Consider the following 20,039-nt stretch of genomic DNA (forward strand, 5'->3'; position numbering starts at 1 on the left):
TGCAAGTAACGTTTCTTGTAACTGCTGATCAGTCCTGCACAACGGCTTGTAGGAATTTTAGCCCATTCCTCAGTACAGAACCAATTCAACTCTGTGATGTTGGTGGGTTTCCTCCTATGAACGGCTTGCTTTAGGTCCTTCCACAAAATTTCAATAGGATTAAGGTCAGGAATTTGACTCAGTCATTCCAAAACATTAACTTTGTTCTTCTTTATCCATTCTTTGGTAGAATTACTTGTGTGCATGGGGTCGTTGTCTTGCTGCATGGCCCAGTTTCTCTTGAGATTCAGTTCTCAGACAGATGTCCTGACATTTTCCTTCAGAATTTGCTGGTATAATTCAGAATTCATTGTTCCATCAATGATGGCAAGCCGTCCTGGACCAGATGCAGCAAAACAGGTCCAACCCACGATACTACCACCACCATGTTTCACAGATGGGTTAAAGTTCTTATGCTGGAATGCAGTGTTTTCTTTCTCCAAACATAACGCTGCTCATTTAAACCAAAATGTTCTATTTTGGTCTCATCCATCCACAAAAAATTTCTCCAGTATTCCTCTGGCTTGTCCACATGATCTTTAGCAAACTGCTGATGGGCCGCAATGTTCTTTTTGGAGAGCAGTGGCTTTTTTCTTGCGACTCTATGGACACCATGGTTGTTCAGTGTTCTCCTGATGATGGGCTCATAAACATTAACATTAGCCAATGTGAGAAAGGCCTTTAGTTGCTTAGAAGTTAGCCTGCAGTACTTTGAAACCTAGTGGACTTTTACACGTCTTGCTTTTAGAGTGTTCTTTGTTGGTGGACCACTCCTGGGGAGGGTAACAGTGGTCTTGAATTTCCTCCATTTGTACACAATCTGTCCGACCGTGGATTGGTGGAGTCCAAACTCTTTAGAGATGGCTTTCCTGCAGTCCTTTGAAACCTAGTGGACTTTTACATGTCTTGCTTTTAGAGTGTTCTTTGTTGGTGGACCACTCCTGGGGAGGGTAACAGTGGTCTTGAATTTCCTCCATTTGTACACAGTCTGTCTGACCGTGGACTGGTGGAGTCCAAACTCATTAGAGATGGCTTTGAAACCTCTTCTAGCCTGATGAGCAACACCAGCTCTTTTTTCTGAGGTCCTCAGAGATCTCATTTGTTTGTGCCATGATACACTTCCACAAACATGACCAAACTTTGATAGATCCCTGTTCTTTAAATAAAACAGGGCACACACTGACACCTGATAGTCATCTCACTGATTAAAAACACCTCTGAACAGATGGATGATAGTCATGTCACTGATTGAAAACACCTCTGAACAGATGGACTCTAATTTCACCTTCAAATTAACAGCTAATCCTAGAGATTCACATACTTTTGCCACTCACAGATATGTAATATTTTTTATCATTTTCCTGAATAAATAAATGGCAAAGAACATATTTTTGTCTCACTTGTTTGTTTGGGTTCTCTTTGTCTACTTTCAGGACTCTTGTGTGAAATTTTGATTATGTTTTGTCATTTATGCAGAAATATAGAAAATTCTATATGTATATATATAACAGCTAAATAAATAAATAAATAAATAGATTACTAGAAAAATATTTTTTTTGCAGTTTAATTTTGCAGTAAAGTTGAACAGTTTGGCCAAGGTAAAAGTATTTAGATGGATGTGTTAATTGTTTTGAAAGCAATTACATTACTTTGGAGAAGTGTGTCAAATCGACTGAAAAAAACATTTTTTTTGTTGTTGTTTTTTTGCATCTAGTGTCTCTGTCCCTTTACCTCTTCTCCTTAGATTTTTTTTCTTTTAAATGTCCATATTCTATCACCCTTCTTCTCACCATGCTTCCCTTTCACCTTTTTTAGCTCCTAGAAGAGAAGGACTGTTTAGCCCTGGAGGTGGAGAAGTTGACTGTGGACTGTGAGATGTATCAGCACAGGAGTACACTATTCCATAATCAGCTAGAAGAGGTGCAGGCAGAGAGAGACAAGGTCAGTACAATCAGTGCCTATAATGAACAAATATCATACTCATTAGGTCATTAAGTCCTAAATAAGTTTTTAGATTCAACAATGAGATCAGTTTATACAGTTCAATAAACTGTCAGTTCCCTTTCAAGGGACCAGGACCAGGGTCTGAGGTACCTGTAGAAACTCGTTGAATTCTATTGGTAGACAGCAGTCCTATGAAGTTACATGGAATGCCTGTGCATATAAAATGATGCCTGCATTACACATCATCAGCTTTGTTGTCTTTAGGAGACCATTTTGTTTGTAGCGTTTGAAGATAATTTATAGGTAACATTTCAGAAAGTGTGCACCATCTTGCCCGCAATTCATTTCTAAGTCTCTGGTGTGATTTTCTTGGGAGTGGAGAACACGCATTCAGCTCTTGAGGGGGCTGGATGTGTTCACTGCAACAAGTTTGCAGTTAAGAAGCTCTGCCTCCTCTTGGCCCTCTTCTCAAGGTTATAGGGGCCAAGCATCTGCCTCCCGCAGTTCAGGCCCCGCGTCTGCCGAGGCAGTGAGGTGGCTTTGATCATGGGGATCACTGGTGGAGCTGGCAGAGGAGTTTAGTAAGTGGGTTTCCCTTTCTCAGACTTCTCCTGCCAGCTCCAGAGCTCTCATGCTGGATCTAGAAGGCCACTCTTCTGATTCGGCTAGGAGCATGTTACTGGCTGCATCAGCTCTCAGGAGTTAGATGTATTGGGAGTGGATGATGCTGAAAAGATCAGTGAGTCTCCTCCCTCTTCTAGCCAAGCATATAAGGAGTTACTAAATGTTATGACTCATGACACAGCCAGGCTGCGTTTAGCTTAATCGTGTGAAAAACAGGAAATCTCTCGTGGCAAACTCAGCAAGCGATTCCTAGCAGGTCATAACCACCTCTCTCCTGTGAGCCTTCCATTCCTCCCAGACCTTCACACCGAGATGACGAGGTCATGGAGAAACCTGTTGCCTTACAGGCCATGTCAGATCACCTCGAGGGTGGTGGGCAACTTGTATGAGGCGATGGGTCAGGCTGATGGGGCCCTGCACACAATGGAAGTGTTGCAGGTCCTCCAGGCTGAACTGCACAGAGATCTGGACCAGGGTAAGGGATTGTCTCATGAGGCTGTCGCTGAACTGCACCGGACCACAGATTTAACTCTCCGTGCCACCTAGACAGACCCCCACTATCATCGGCTGCTCTATGGTGGAGAAAGAAAGAAACTTTGTGCAGATGGGCAGCTAATAGTATAGATGTGTGGAATAGAGCTTGGCGAATGAGGGTTATGATGGACAGTTTTCAAAGTGTCCCACTCTCTGATTTGGTCAGCCTCCACAATCGTTCAGCTTGGGGTTTAAAGTAGAGGTATATGCTCCCCTATGGATTTGTTGCTTTCAATAGACCTCTTAACTAGAGTTGAACACTCAGACTGTAGACTCGGACTCAGATAGAGGTGGACTGTAATGTGGTGATACAATGAAGTCGATGTGTAATGCAGGTGCTTTTTATTATGCACAGGTACGCCATGTGACATCGTAGGATTGCCGTCTGCCAATTTGGCATGTTTCTATACATGCTTCAGACACTGGTCATGCCTGCGAGCTGTCAACACCATAACACAGCATCTTGTTCACATCACTGGGAAATGGGTTATATACATAACCCTAAGACAGTGGTTCTCAAACCTGTCCTGGAGTACCCCCCAGCCCTGCACATTTTGTATATCTCCCTCATCTATCACACCTGATTCAACTCATCAGCTCATTAGTGGAGACTGCAAGACCTGAAGTGGGTGTGTCAGATATAGGGAGAATTTGTGACACTGAACCTGTTAACTCCATTTGTCAAAAGGTCAGATGTTTTTGTTTTCATTGTTGCACAAAAGATGCTTTCAGGCACATTCTTGCTGGAGAACATGCACCATCTGCTTTTCCACAAACATGTGGAGTCTTATAGTGGCAAATGAAAGCTTAATTACAGATACTGCTGATGTTTTTTTCAGGCGTATTTGTCCCGAGATGAGGCCCAGGCTCAGATTGCACGTAGTCTCGCAGAGAAGGACGTGCTAAGAGGCCAACTCATGGAGCTACAGGCGAGGGTTTTCGCCATGAAAGCCTGTAGCAAGCAAAGAGAAAGAAGAGAAAAATCCATGGTAACATTGACTTAAATTCAAGACCCAACATACTGTAATTTACCTCAATGATTCTTTAGAGCAGTTTTAAATATTGTGCTGTCAAATGCATCTGTAACCTAAACACAAGCACACATAACTTTATTTTTAAAGGGGTCATGAACTGAGAAATCAAAGTTCCCTTGATCTTTTGACCTATAAGAGGTCATTGTACAATAAAAACATCCTGTAAGTTTCAGAACTCAAAACTTTCTCGTTAGTCTAAAAACAGCTTAAATTGAAGCCAATCTGCCAAAATATTAGGTTGTGGAATGTGCCACTTTATGATGTAATAGTGTGGCTAAACACCGCCTCCGCAGAAGAAGATCAATGCCTGCTTCTAGATCACTGCCTGTTTTGCCCCGCCCACAGATTCGCGCATGTAGTGTAAATAACGAGAGAGGTAAAGTTCCAGACCTCGTCAGTAAGAACTTGGTCCTTTGTTGTTTTATTACGTGGTCACTGTTGCTTTGTCTGTTATTACTGTTCATTTGATATGTACTGAGTATTTATGCGTTGTTTTATCTAAATCACAGCAGCATCTGTCTGTGAAGTATGTAGGCTGTCAAACATGCATAACTGTTAGTCAATCATACCAGTGGGTGTTTACTTCTGAGTCTACAATCCGCCACACCTATTCAAACGGAGCGTTTCGTTGAGGGGGGTCAAAACATGACAGAAAATAGCCTATTTTAAATTATGTTTTTTGATGTAAAAATCTTGATAACATTATAAGTGGACCACAGATAACAGTACAAAATAATAAAAAAGAGGCAGTTCATGACCCCTTTAATATCATTTCTTTGAATAAGTAGGACAGGAAGTTCAGTTGTGACATCAGCAGAGGTTTGTGCAGTGAGTTCCCTCCTTCCAGCCCCCCCTCAAGAAGACAGCTGTGCCGCTCAAATGCAATTCTTCCTGAGAGTTTCAACTCGTTTGACGCCTGTGAGGTAAATTTTTACTATAAATGTTCTGCTAATCTTATCCTAGTGAGAATTACTCTTTAGGCTCATGGAATTTAATAGAAAAGTCAACACTTGATCAAATGAATTTTTCTCTCCAGCTGATGAACAACCAATCAAAATCCATCTTTCATAGTGCTTAGTAGAAACAGAACTTTATTGTCCATCGGTGTGGATGCTAATATGGTTATCATTATAGTTATCATTCTTAGTGTGAATGGGCCTTTATGCTTAAAGTGCATCTGGGTCAATAAATGAGACAACTGTACATGCAGTGTTGGTAACAATAACTTGATAATGTGAGAATGCTTTCTGCATTTCTTCCATTCTCTGAAGGTTTCCTTGTTCTGTCTAATGGCTGTATGTAGTAAATATAGAATTTTGATAGATTTTTTATTTTTATTTATAATTTTTTATTTATTTATTTTTTGGGTGTGTATCAAACTTTTACAGTTCAATGATGAAGCAATCTGCAGTATCAGTTCCAATCAAGTGGAGCCCCCCTGTTCTGAATCTCTCCGCCGACAAGACTTTCCCTCCAGAAGTGACATGGAAGACATTTACACGTGAGCTGCTCATCTGCTGTGTTGCAGGGAACTGTAATGTCATTGTAAAGCCTGCAGTATGTGAAAATAGCAGTTTGGCTACATTCTTGAGTTACTGCTTTTAATTGACATTTTAAAATGGTTAGTTAGTTAGTAGTTGCACATTGATAATTATTACATAATTTTAATAATATAACTTGATAAATGTATAATCTAATTAAGGACCACGTTTACATCTGAGTTGTAATACACACAGACCAAAATCCAAATCCAAAACCATTGCTATAAAATCCAAATGATTAAATCGTTTGGATTCAGTCGGATTTGCTGAATGAAATATCCTGTTTGCATGTCACTGCATGTGGAACTTGTGTCAAGCCCAGATTTTTTCAGACTGTGGGTGTTGTAGGGTGATTTACACAGGCAATACCTGTAAATATGGACTCTAAAATAAACAGGCAATGCTTATAACCTGTTTTTGCGTCTGATGGGAAATAGCCCTGAGAGCACATTTTCTTTTGTAAAATCTGTAATATTTTCTATGAAGCCCATTTTTCTAACACATTATAAGGGTATTCTTAAGGCATTATAATGAATGCATAATGCATTATAAAAAAAAAACGTATAATATGTTGTTTCATCTCATTCATCTCAAATAATTATAACAACAATTATAATACATTATAAAACTTATTTGTGGTTATAACTTTTATGAGTATGATTATTTATAACGCAATAAACACCATGTTAAATCCATTTAATTTATAATGGATTATAAGTCTCATATCTTGACATTACTTATTTTAGATCTGTACAAAATCTTATTATCTTACTGATATTACAATAAATATAGTTAGAAATCAAATGTGCCATATTACACATTCATCTGATCAGATATATGATCTTATGGCTGTTTAAGAAAAATATTATTTTTATTATTGTTGTCATTGTTGTTATTATTCATAAGTGGTCTTTGTCTGCTTTATGTTAAGTAACAAGTTAACAATGGCAAGATATGAGACTTATAATTCATTATAACTATGGGAAATATAATCCATTGTAAGTTAAGTGGATGCATTGTGCTCATTGTGTATTATAAATCATCATACTCTTAAAAGATATAACCACAAATAAGTAAATATAATAATGTATTAAAATAAAATATTATAATGCATTGTTATGATTACTCATGAGATGATACAACATATTATAAGGTTTTTTAATAATACATTATGCATTCATTATAATGCCTTAAGAATACTCTTATAATAATGTATTATAAAAATGGGCTTTATAGAAAGTGTTACCGTAAAATCTTTATTTTTTGTCTTCCACAGTATAATTAGATCATTCATTAGTGTTTCCTGTTTCCTTGTCTCTATGATACTAATTGCATTCCTAGTTGCATTGTCAAGTCAAGTCAAGTCACCTTTATTTATATAGCGCTTTTAACAATACAGATTGTGTCAAAGCAACTGTACAGCATTAATTAGGAAAATAATATGTATGTTGTATGTATATTGTATGTGCCCATGACTCACTATCATAAAACTAACTCATAAACCAACAGGTCATGTACATTCACCATGTGGTGGAGATAAAGATGTCATGTAGTAGGCCTATTTAAAAATAACTTTAGAATTCAGAGAAAGGAAGTTTGCAAATGTGTTAGCAAATGGAATTCTTTAGAGGACTTGAGTTTGAAATAATAAAAAAAACCTCTTTGTTCCATTTTCAGCAGTCAGGATTCTCTCAACTTTGACCATGATTATGTTTTCATTTCTAAAGGTACTGTTACTTCTTCCTACATTTCATTGTGGTTACCTAAATAAGCTGAAATTTAATTTTGTCACAAATGTTTGTGCATTCAGTTACATGAAGTGCCCTAAGAAATATTTGGACACTTAAGCCACATTAAAAAATGTCAAACTAATTTATTTTTGAAGAAAGATAACTGGAGCACAATTTTCAGGAAAAACATTAATAGAAGTTTTAGGTACAATATTATTCATAAAATAATATTGTAACAATTTCTGCTTGTCAAACATTAGAGGAACATGTTCATACAGTAGTTCATGTGATTAACAGCACCTCTGATGGAAAAGTGTTTCTCAAGCTTTTTTGACTTATGTACCCCAAAGTATGTACAGCTCAAGTACCCCTTCATCAACAAACAAGAAATTTACTATTAAATATATTAAAATGTTTTCTTTATGATAAACTGTAACAACATATTTCCGGTTGTGTTTACAATGTATCATTGTTGCCTAGTTCCCAAAACCCCACTCATCATTCGGAAGATTTTATCCACAGATAATGCTCTTATTTAATCTCATTTAGCATTCTCTTTATTAGTAAAGTTAACAAATTATACATTTATTGTGCTATTCTGTCATCCACACAAATGCGTTTACATACATTATGCATTGCACATTATTTTGTTTTCAGTCCTTAAAAATTTTCAGTGTGCCGTAAATGTTGAAAGCTACTGTATATCCATGGCAATTAGAATGAATCACAATGGCATATTCACCTCTTTTTGATCTCTATTCTGATAGGAGATAGTTTTGATGAGTCTAAATCACCAGCGTCACTTCCCTGTTCTACTAGCAGAAGGAGCCCTAATGACAGGTAAAATAAAAACTGAAAGTAAAACACAATAATCACGTTTATTTATTTATTTAAAATGGTCATATTGCTAAACATGTTATTTTGTATAAATCTAGTGTCTCAAGAGCATCAGCTCCGCCCTTCCTAATGCGCTCCAGACCTCAGGCCCTGCGTATCACTGGTCGCGTACTCACTGTGTTTTTCCAAGGAGAAATTATATTGAACGAAATACAGGTCATCGGGGGCAATAAGACCGGTGTGTTTGTGCATGATGTGACCGAAGGATCATCTGCTCATAACACTGGCGTCAGCCCTGGATCTCAGATACTTCAGGTTAGAATTTCTGGATTCTGAACTGAACTCTAGAATTTTTGTTAGGAAAGATTTGGGGATTTCAGAATTTTGAAAACTTGCTTTCATTTAACCCCTTAACTGTCACCCCCCCATTTTTGAACATAGACGTGAAAGTGCATTATCCGAACTTAAATTGTTATAATTAATGAACACTTTGGCATACAGACCTAAGGTTTTTAAAGAAGACAATCAGCAGATTATTGTAGTATATGAAAGTATCAAAAAGTTATAGAAGTTTAAATTTACTGTAAAGAAAATTCACTGTACATTTTATTTTATTTTATATAAAATAAAATAAAAATTCATAACAGGTTTTACTCTAAAATTGCTATAAAATTAAAGCCTTATGTCTAAATAAGTTATGTTCCAAATTTGAAGTTGATATAAAAAAAATGAGGTTCCAGTGAGATTTTATTTAGTGCGTTATGCCACAAACAGCCACTTGGTGACACCCAAGCTCCATTGAATGCCAGTTACTTTGTTTTCCCATTTATTGGCTGACAAGTCTCCTGTCCCCATATTGGGAGAAATCGGAAGTGCAGAGGAGTTGTGTGCACTGTGTGAACATGATGTTACTGTACACACAGTCATTACATATTTTATTGCCTTTTTACCCTATCAAAAATTATAGTAATCACCCTAAATTAGATATCATTTGAAAGCTTTAAAACTCAAAATTAATCCTGTGAAAACCATTTTGAAATTGGATATTGCCTTCAATCAAAACTTTTTATAATCTTGACAAAATACATATCGTTGGAAAGGTCTGCGTCTCAAGATTCCCTATTTGGTGGTTATTTTGTGATAGAAGTAATATTGACAGACAAAATTTAGACATTTTGACAGAAAAATGCATCAAAAAAATTACTTTTTTGAAAAAGTAACTCAGATATTTTCTTGTAAATTAAAAAAGCAATGCGTTACATTACTAGTTACTTGAAAAAGTAATCTGATTACGTAAGTAAGAACGCATTACTTGTAATGCGTTCACCCCAACACTGAAGATAACAGAAATAATTTTTATCCCTAGAGGGACATTCAGGAATTCCAGCAGCAGTTAAATGGTGTGGGAACTAATCAAAACCAAAATTGTGTATTTGTAGCTGAAATATGAGCGGGAGCAGAGAGCTGTACGAATGGTTCTAGAAGACACCACTATGGAAGAGGCCCTGTGGGCTCTGGGGCAAGTCCAGGGACCATGCCACATTACACTGAGACCCAGCCAAGATGGTAAGAGGAAAGAACCACAATCGAACATTCAAACACATATTATACATATTAAAGGGGTCATATGATGCGATTTAAATTTTTCCTTTCTCTTTGGAGTGTTACAAGCTCTTGGTGCATAAAGAAGATCTGTAAAGTTGCAAAGACTAAAGTCTCAAATCCAAAGAGATATTCTTTATAAAAGTTAAGAGTCAACCACGCCTACCTAAAACGGCTCATTCTAACACGCTCCCACATGTCTACGTCACGATGTGGGAAGATTTGCATAACACCGCCCAAATGTTCACGCAAAGAAATAAGGTGTAACTTTAATTCTCGCTGTAGTATTGTTGCTGCCGCTGCCGCCGCCATGTTGTGGAGACGCTGTGTGTTTAGTTATGAAAGCGAAACTACTTTGTTTGGCCTTCCAAAAGAGGACACAACTAGAAATCAGTGGTTAAGTTGTATTTACAACACTGTTCCGGAACAGTTCAACCCAAATATTCAGATGTGTGCAGTGCATTTTATGGAGGACGAGGACTGTTTCCCATGAGAGTAGCCTACATTGCCGGTGTCAGTTTCTGTAAAGTGGGGCAATTCCAACTTTGCAAGGACAGTCTGGCGCTTCTGACTCACAGCCTGTAAGTACGTTTTTATATTTAAAGAATTTGCCACAGACGATTCAAACGTGTGGAAAATAATGTGTTTTTTTAACCTTAAACTGCATAAACACATTGCATCTTCTTTTTATTTTTAGCAACAGCATATGACCCCTTTAAAACTCAAGTGATGTATTTTTAAGGCGACCACTTATGTATAAATTAGAGTAGAGCATGGCTTTGAGAAGTAAAGTCATGGATTTGATTCCCAGGGAATGCATAAACTGATGAAATGTATACCTTGAATGCAGTGTACAGTAAGTGGCTTTGGATAAAGTGTCGGCCAAATGCATATATGTAAATGATTGTGATCTATGTTTTTTTACACTGATAGACTATTTATTCATAATCACTCAATGGTGCCATTTCAACAATTAAAAAAATGACTTTGTATTAATGATACTGTCAGGATTGGACCTGTTTTGTCATGTTTTAGTTCCTGTTTTGCCTTGTTCCTGTCCTTGTTTAGTTTGATTATTAATTGATTCCCCGCACCTGTCTGTCCCTCGTTATCCAGTCCTTATAAGCCCCAGTCTGTTTAGTTTGTATTTGTCGGTTCTACTTGTTTCTACCTGTGTTAAGCCAGCTCCTATTGTGGATTATCCCGTGTTTTCGTCATTAAAGACTGTGAATGCTACTCCCTGTCTCCTACGTTCTTCCCGCAGCAGCGTAACGTGACAGAAGAACCGACCAAATACAGTTACCTCCGTGTGCTCCCTCTGTCTTGTTTCCTGTTTTCACCCAGTGTCTTTTTTTCCGTTGTGTACCCTCATGGATGCCCTCCTTTGCCGGAATATCTCCTCCTCCTGCTGGAGCAGGGGGAGAGATCGCTCGAGGACCATACGAGACTGTTCCGGCTCTTTGCATAAAGCACCAGCTACCCAGACGACGCACTCTGTGCATTTTACGACGCCAGTTTAAACATTGCGTGCAGAGTGCCGTCGTCCGAGGATGGTCCTCGAGCGGATTTCACCGCCTTTGTGGAGTGGATACTGGCGAGAAACGGATCCCCGCTCACCGTCAGTTCCGAGGAGAATCTCGCCAGTACCGCTCCCGACCCAGAGCCCAGCTCACCATCTCCCCGCGATGCAGAGCATCAGCCCGAGCCCACCGTTGACGGAGAGCCATTTACCGCCAGCGATCAGCGAGCCAGCGCAAAGCCGAGCGACTGAGCAGAGGATCGCCCTGGACTTAGTGCTGAACCTGTCAGACCAGGTGCGAGAGCCGGCGACAATGCCCGTCACGAGGGAGAAAGCCGCAGACGGTGTGAGCGTGGAGAGGAGCTCCGCCCCCTGCACCACGGCTGAGGGTGAGCTGAGTATGGCGCGGTGAATGTGCCACACCGAAGAGGAGAGGGCTCCGGTCCCCGAATCCAGTCCAGAGCGCCCTCCAGTGCCCGCTCTTAGAAAGCGCCCTCAAGTGTCCGCTCCTCCAGAGCGCCATCCTGTTCCCGTGTTCAGCCTAGAGGGGGCTCCCGGTCCAGAGTTTAGCCCTGAATGCCCGGAGGCTCACAAATGCCAGCCCTCCCACCAGCTCCTGCCTCCTCCAACGCTGTCGTCTGGCAGCCCCTCTGCTCGCCCTCAGCCCACCATCATTACGGTGCGTGCTCCATGGGTCTGCCATCCTCCAGCGTCGCCTTGGCTGGAGAATCCCTCACCTCCGCCTTCAGCCTCCGAGGCCCGGACTACGTCTCGGCCCGTAGACCTAGCGGCTCCACCTCGGCTCCTAGCTCCGTCACCTGTCGATCCACCAGCTCCACCGGGCTCCCTCTTCCCTCCGGCTCCGCCTTGGTTGGGCATCGACCCACCATCGCCTCAGGACTCCGCTCCTCCGGCTGCAATCCCCCTGGCTCGTTGGCTCTCCGTCTACGCCTAGGGCTACTCCACCACCTGCTCCGCCGCCATTGGTCGGCCCTCTGGAGTCGGTGGCCATTCCTCCTCCATGGCTCCTCCCTCAGTCGTCTCCACCGTGGGTCGCCATCATGGCTGTGGCCTGGATCCTGCTTGGCTCATCCTGCTCCGGGCCCCTCCTGTCTCCTCCCTGGCTCCTCCCTCCTTCGTCACCTCCCTGGTCTCTGTCTGCCGGCCCCCTCCCGGGTGTCCGTCCTCCACCTGAGCCTCCTCCCAAGCTCCCACCTATGCCTCCCTCTGTTGTTGCCTACGGTGCGAGGACGCACCTTCCGGGAGGGGGAGAAATGTCAGGATTGGACATGTTTTGTCATGTGTTTCAGCTCCTGTTTTGCCTTATTTGGTCTTGTTCCTGTCCTTGTTTAGTTTGATTATTAATTGATTCCCCGCACATGTTTGTCCCTCGTTATCCAGTCCTTATAAGCCCCAGTCTTTTCAGTTTGTATTTGTCGGTTCTACTTGTTTCTACGTGTGTTTGCTCAAGCTTTTATGACATTTTATGAAGACTGAGATTCTTGAAATATAGGTGAACAGTGCAATAATTGCATGCTATAATGATTAAATTAGAAAATGTTTAAATTTATTTCATCTGGTTGAGTTGACACGGAATGGCCCTACAGTTTAGCAGTAAATACACACTGTTCTTCAAGAAGGAACCTTTCCCTAGTTGTTCATTAATTGAACCAAAACACTTTGTAATGTTTAATTTTTAATGATTAATGTAAATTGCAAATGTTTAATATTGCTAGTTAAGGTCAGAGTCTTACTAAACCAAATTTTCATTATGACTTATTTCCACTGATTTCCTCCTAGCCTATGAGAACCTGCTACAGCAGCTAAAGAATGGTGAGGTGATGTCGGGTGATTCCTTCTACATCCGTGTAAACATGACAATGCAGGAGGATGTCGCTGGAAGTCTCGCAGTCAAGTGTAACGACATTGTCCATGTGACAGACACTCACCATTCCATTGATGGCTCCTGGTGGGCCAGTCACGTGCACCCTTGTCACTTGGAAGACCTGAAGAGTGGTACTCTGCCCAACTACTACAGGTACACAACAACATTATATCTCAAAATACTTTTTATTATTAGAAAAGCTGACATTGTGGCATGTTTTGTTTTTTACATTATACAGTGAATGTAAAATATTCTTGTTTGTAGTTCCTAAGATTTAAAAGAAAAGCACTTGTTTTTCTATGATGCTTTTGTGTAATAAATGCATCTATAAGTGTTAACTCATTTTTCAGAGCACAGAGGCTCTTAATCAGGGCTCTAGAGGATATGACCTATCCTCGCAAAGCACAAAGAAAGATGAGAGTCCATCAGTAAATTCACACACATTATTTTAGCCATCACAGAAATTATTTCTCTTTTTATTCAACTATCTACATAATTATGATTTATGAACTATATAGTAATATAGCAATAAAGCTTACAGACAATTTTGCTTAGTGTTAAAACAATTACACATGAATGCAATAGAGTGCTGCACAATGCTTAATACAGTGATTTAAAACTTAACTATAAAACAATTGTCTTAGCTGGCCTGTTGACATGTCAAGTTAAAAGATTAGTCATAATGTATGTCATAGGTTAGTCATAGTGTTAGTCATAGTCCATGTTTTAGATGAAATAGTTGTGAAATATCTAACAAATTCTTGTTTAGCTTTGTATCGAATTATGGAAATGTTCGCCAAAATATTGAACTATGGGTATGGTATGAGGTCCTTTGGTGAGTGAATAATGATGCATAACTTATAACTCTGAAACTAGCAGTAGACAGAAAACAGTCAAACTAATTAAAGAAAAATGAATCATGCAATGGTTATCTTGTCAGTATGAGGACAACCTGTCCTCTATTGTCCTGTCTCTAGAAGATTAATGAGTTAGAGAGACAGAGACGTACAAAATTATTGTAGACTCGCAATGTTAGATTCTTTTGAGATGTGCCATGAAAAAGCACTTTTAGCACAGATTGGTAGAGTCTGTTACATTAGTCCTCAGTACCTGTTTTATATCCACAGGAGAAAACCTTATCTCATGAGAAGCAGAGAGCGGCAAGGATCGTCATCACCGGTCAGCAAAGCAGAAACCCACTGTGGGTCAGTGTGGAGGACAACAACACCACAGCACAGGACAGTTAGTACAAGACAAACTCCATTTAGCTGTTTTACTCATAACTAGACATGGGAAATGTAAGAAAATGAACAATTCCTGTTCTGATTCCAGTTCTCCAATTCCAGTTCTATTAACTATTCTTTTGGTACTTTGAGGAGGAAATTGCTGGAAAAAGAAATGCAATCCGACTGTGGAAGAGTGAAATTATTTCAATATTTAAAGAAATCCAAATAGTTCTTGGAAAAGGTTTTCACATAAGTCTTTTTAATGACTTTTCATAGACATTTTGGAGGCTGCATAAATGCAACACTAAACCAACAATTTGGTAACATATTTCATTTATTTTATTAAAATAGTACTGACAACACTTATAACTACACATTGTCATATGAACAACTAGTCAGTAACTACACTGATTTAAGTCTCACAAAGCTGAAGTTAAACCTAACACAGGACGTCACGGTAATCAGTATGTGTTTACTTCACTAAAATAGGTGGCTTATTGTAATCATTCATTTGGAATGTATTATACTGTTGAAGTAGAATTGTTGTGGTGAAGAGTAGTGCAGGAAACACTGTCAGAATACTTTAGTACTGAACCAGTTCTGAATAAGAACAGATTCTTGTTTCCCAACCCTAGTCATAACTTCAAACTTTCAATGCAAGCTGTTGTGTGTGAGAGAAATGGTACTAACTTTGATCTTTCATTTGAACTTTCGAGGTAATCAGTGTCAGGCAAAATTCTGGTTTAGACCTTAAGTGTCAAGTAAATCTTTCTCTCCTGTAGGTGATGGCTGTGTGCCCAGCAGATGTGTGACCCTAATGCCCTACACCCTGGTCTCACCTCGTTTCCCACCCATCTGCCGACCAGTCCTCCTCCTTCCCACATTGCTTGGCCGTGTCTTGCACAAACGGTTGGCAGAACAGGATGGTTATCAGATCTGTGAGCCAGGTAAAAACACATTTTTTTCAAGTTTATCAACAAAAGACTTTAATTTAATCAACGTGTTTTCAACAAAGAGGGGAAAAAAGTAAATAATGGTACAATAGAGAAAAATCTGATTACAGTAAGAAATTCAGGCTTGAGTCCCAGTATCAACAGAGATTTCTTCCTCTTTACAGCATGATGAGGCCACACTATAAATGTTGACAGGAGACAAAAATCACTAGTATCAGTATTTTAAGCCTTAAAAGAATTTTTGGAATCTAATTAATTAATCCAGATTACATGTAATCAGTTACTACACTGTGCTGCGAACAGTATAATCAAAATGCTTAGCCATGTTGTCAATAGTGTATTTTGTCAGTATTTCCTGTTGGCTATGGTTTTGATGACAATGATTGAAAAGGCAAGGCAAGGCAAGTTTATTTGTATAGCACATTTCATACACAATGGTAATTCAAAGTGCTTTACATAAAAGAAAAGAAAAAAATAATCACAACAATAAAACAAGGAATTTAAAAACTTTGAAAATGATTAAAAAAATTGATTTAAGAGGTTTAAGTATGACCTGAACCATTTGATGCTCAAGGCTGCTCTTTTTTTCTTTATGGTGTAGCCTTTATCAGTTTCAACTGTACAAAGTTATATAATACTGCATTGGATATTGATTGTATGATACTTGACAGGATTCACATACACTTTTATTGTTAATCTGTCAACAAATTACAGCACAATGTCATAAATGTGATAAAGAAAAGAAAAATACTATTTTACAGCACAAAGTGGGGGAAAAAAATTAAAAAGGCAAACACATGAAACAGCCCAGAACTGTACACACTGTATGGGGAATTACTGTGCAGTCTTTCTCCTTCATTAGTGAAGGTCAAAATTTACTTGAGAGCCATTCGTTAATTTGAGACACATTCACAAAAAAATTCTTAATAGAAATGTATAGAAAATATGCTTGACAGATTAGGAGAGCTGGTTCAACCAATGTGAATGTAATGATTTACAGGGGCGTAGATTATGTGGGGGACATGTCCCCCCCCCACTTTTAATATCACGTAAATTCGTCCTCCGCACTTTTTCGGGCAAGTGTGTTCGCATAGAGGTTTTCAAGAGCCGGTGTGAATAAATATAGATTTAAATTCAAAGAGACAGTATAGTCTGTGCATGATCTGATGTTTTATTCGGACCCAGAATAAGGCGAGATGAACATCACGGAGCGCTAAACATTCCGTGCAGTGTGTGTTTCATTCATACTCGTAGCCGGAGGGGCGCTCTCGCGCAGAAAGTCGTACCAGGAAATTCCTAATATGGACAAAAGAGTCCAGCTATCGTATGAAAACAGTTGTTTTCACAGAAAAAACAGAAACGTTTGGAAACATGAACATTAAACATACGATTGCGACAATATATGGTTTATTTGTGTTTGTCAAGTCATCTCCAGGTAATAAATAAAGTATATGAACAATGCAGTGCTAATTGACATAGCATTTATTACAGTATAGAAACTATTCTGCCTTATTATGTGATAAAAAAGTGTTTGTAGTATATAAACAAATGATTATTATTGGTTATTGTCCAGCAGTTATCTAATTTCTAAGCCAATTAAAAGCTAGAAATTAAAGTTGCCTATACACTACCAGTCAAGATTTTTTATGTTTTTTTAAAGAAGTCTCTTCTGTTCACCAAGCCTGCATTTATTTGATCCAAAGTACAGCAAAACAGTAACATTTTGAAATAGTTTTACTAGGCTATTTAAAATAACTGTTTTCTATTTGAATATATTTTAAAATGTAATTTATTGTGATTTCAAAGCTACATTTTTAGCATCATTACTCCAGTCACACGATCCTTCCGAAATCATTCTGATATTCTGATTTGAGCTTAAAAAACATTTATTATTATTATTATGTTGAAAACAGCTGAGTAGAATTTTTTCAGGTTTCTTTGATGAATAGAAAGTTCAGAAGAACCGCATTTAGGCTATCTGAAATAGAAATCTTTTGTAACATTATAAATGTCTTTATCATCACTTTTGATCAATTTAAAGCATCCTTGCTAAATAAAAGTGTTCATTTCTATAATTTATTTTCCAAAAAATAAAAATTATACTGACTCTAAGCTTTTGAATGGTATAGTGTATAATGTTACAAAAGCTTTTTATTTCAGATAAATGCTGATCTTTGGATCCTTCTATTCATCAAAGAATCCTGAAAAAATGATTTTGAATATTGATGATGATAATAATAATAATAATAATTTAAAAAGGTCTCTTGAGCAGCAAATCAGCATATTGGAATGATTTCTGAAGGATCATGTAACACTGAAGACTGGAGTAATGATGCTGAAAATTCAGCTTTGATCACAGCAATCATTTTAAAATATATTCAAATAGAAAGCAGTTATTTTAAATAGTAAAAATATTTCACAACATTACTGGTTAGGCTATTCAGTGTATACAGGTGACTTGATGATGTGAACGTTGAAGAAGTAGTTTTCAGAATTTAAATTGTGATCTGAGAAATGTACCAAAGTGACCCTTTGATACATGTATACATGGCCATCTGTGATAGTTTCTTTTTGTCTGACTTCAGTTTTCCCTCTGTATAGTCTTATTCATCTGCTTTGGTCTCTGGCTGCTTCCTCCTTTCCTCACTTCTGTCATCTCTTCCTCTCATCTCTTTTATTTTAGAGTTGCTGATGGCAAGTGAGCATGCCATTCAAATGCAGAAGGGGGAGATTCTTGAAGAGTGTGACTCGAAAACACACCTTTGCTATACGTTGCAGGGAGTGGAGAAGATCATGAAGCGGGTGTGTCATAAAACATTGCTATCATATTACTAATGGCCTGATATAGCAATTGTGTTAAGTACGTTGAAATAAAAGATTAGAGATGAGTGGTTTTACAGTAATAAAATACAATAATAGGAATTACAATAATCATCACATGAGAACTTATAAAGCCTAAAATGCTTTGTAAAAATGAAGGTCAGAGTTGAAACTTTATTTTAATATAGAAATGTAATGTATGAGAAAGTGTATAAAATACATGTTTCTAATTTAGATGGATAGATTTATGGACAGATAGATAGATAGACAAATAGGCGGCATAAAAGTCTGTGTCCCCACCTTAAAGGGATAGTTCACCCAAAAATGAAAATTTGATGTTTATCTGCTTACCCCCAGGGCATCCAAGATGTAGGTGACTTTGTTTCTTCAGTAGAACACAAACTGAGATTTTTAACTCAAACCGTTGCAGTCTGTCAGTCGTATAATGTAAGTGGATGGGAATCACGACTTTGATAGTCATAAAACATACACAACCAAAACCAAATTAAACCCTGCGTATCGTGACGATACATTGATGTGTAAAGACACAAAACGATCGGTCTGATACATACATACAGTACAGTGCATATACAGTGAAGGACATACTAAGTACTAGAATATTATACATTTGTTGAATTAAATCTAGGGTGTCTACTCATTTCTGCAATCTTTCAATTAAACTAAATTGGCTAATGTACTTATTTTACAGATATTAATAACATATATTTCTCTGTTGTTATTAAGTATATATTTAATACATTTCAATTTTGCCATCTTTCCATGAATTGTATTAGTGATCATTGAAAAAATACATCTAATACAGCTACGCATTTATGCTGTGCACTATATATGTGTGTGTGTGTGTGTGTGTGAGAGAGAGAGAGAGAGAGAGAGACTATGTGTGACTATCTGTTTTATATCCATTGTATAGGGCACTCACTGTGTGTTACCGCTGGGTTTGGACTGTGTGCGTCGTCTCCACCGTGCCGAAATCTTCCCCATCATCATCTACATCATGTGTTCAGAGAGGAGTCTCCGCAAATTGAGGTACTATAATTTCCTTCATGAAACTTGTCACAATGAAACTAAAAGCTGGTTTGATTTAAAGATAACACAAAAAATGCTCTTCTGGGAGCATCGCTATTGCTATATTTATCTGTTCTGTCATTGTTTTCTAGACACAAGCTACGGCAGAATGTTTTGACTGAGTCCCAGGTGCTAGAGTGTTCCTGCAGCGAGGAGCCCCTTCTGGATAAACTGCCCTGCCTTTACCAGAGCATTCCACCAGAGAGCTGGCATGACAGGGCCACCCTAATTGACACTCTGAAAACTGTGGTGACAGAGGAGCAGCAAAATATAGTGTGGGTTGAGTCAGATACCTGGTGAACGAGTAACGGGAATGAGAGCATAAATTCAAAATACCCTCACCACAATTTTAGAGTATTAAGGCCAATTTAACCGCTGCTTACGATGTAGCCTGATGTGCACCTCTCCAGAAATGCTGTGAGATGCTGTGAACCACAGACCTTCCCCTAGGATGATTAAAAAAATAAATAAATCTGCAGTAGTTTCGCATCCATTGGGAATGAATAATAAAGCCTGATTGCTTAAAGCTTCTGATGAAAGCAGGCTGGACAGAGATGATCATAAACCATAAATTAATTTAGTGACCCAAAACATCCATATTCAAACAACGTTGTTTATCCATACAACACTATTGATCATGATTAAAAGAGAATTCCACTAAACAT

The 20,039-nt window shown here is 38.5% G+C and overlaps 1 protein-coding gene across 1 annotated transcript in view; it reads left to right on the top strand.

The window, feature by feature from the left end:
* LOC107710272 (caspase recruitment domain-containing protein 14) overlaps positions 1–19,838 on the top strand; it is a 27,002-nt gene extending 7,164 nt beyond the window's left edge. The window contains exons 7-21 of the mRNA XM_016514996.1: positions 1,855–1,980; positions 3,981–4,130; positions 4,964–5,098; positions 5,564–5,676; positions 7,394–7,443; positions 8,214–8,286; positions 8,382–8,598; positions 9,723–9,849; positions 13,205–13,442; positions 13,640–13,709; positions 14,420–14,531; positions 15,298–15,462; positions 18,152–18,270; positions 19,220–19,335; positions 19,467–19,838. Of these exons, the coding sequence (XP_016370482.1) occupies positions 1,855–1,980; positions 3,981–4,130; positions 4,964–5,098; positions 5,564–5,676; positions 7,394–7,443; positions 8,214–8,286; positions 8,382–8,598; positions 9,723–9,849; positions 13,205–13,442; positions 13,640–13,709; positions 14,420–14,531; positions 15,298–15,462; positions 18,152–18,270; positions 19,220–19,335; positions 19,467–19,674 (2,019 nt within the window). The 3' untranslated portion in view covers positions 19,675–19,838. The remainder of the gene's footprint in view (positions 1–1,854; positions 1,981–3,980; positions 4,131–4,963; positions 5,099–5,563; positions 5,677–7,393; positions 7,444–8,213; positions 8,287–8,381; positions 8,599–9,722; positions 9,850–13,204; positions 13,443–13,639; positions 13,710–14,419; positions 14,532–15,297; positions 15,463–18,151; positions 18,271–19,219; positions 19,336–19,466) is intronic.
* Positions 19,839–20,039: the final 201 nt, after the last annotated feature.

Source organism: Sinocyclocheilus rhinocerous, unplaced genomic scaffold (assembly GCF_001515625.1).
Source record: "Sinocyclocheilus rhinocerous isolate Xijiao unplaced genomic scaffold, SAMN03320098_v1.1 scaffold567, whole genome shotgun sequence".
NCBI lineage: Eukaryota > Metazoa > Chordata > Actinopteri > Cypriniformes > Cyprinidae > Sinocyclocheilus > Sinocyclocheilus rhinocerous.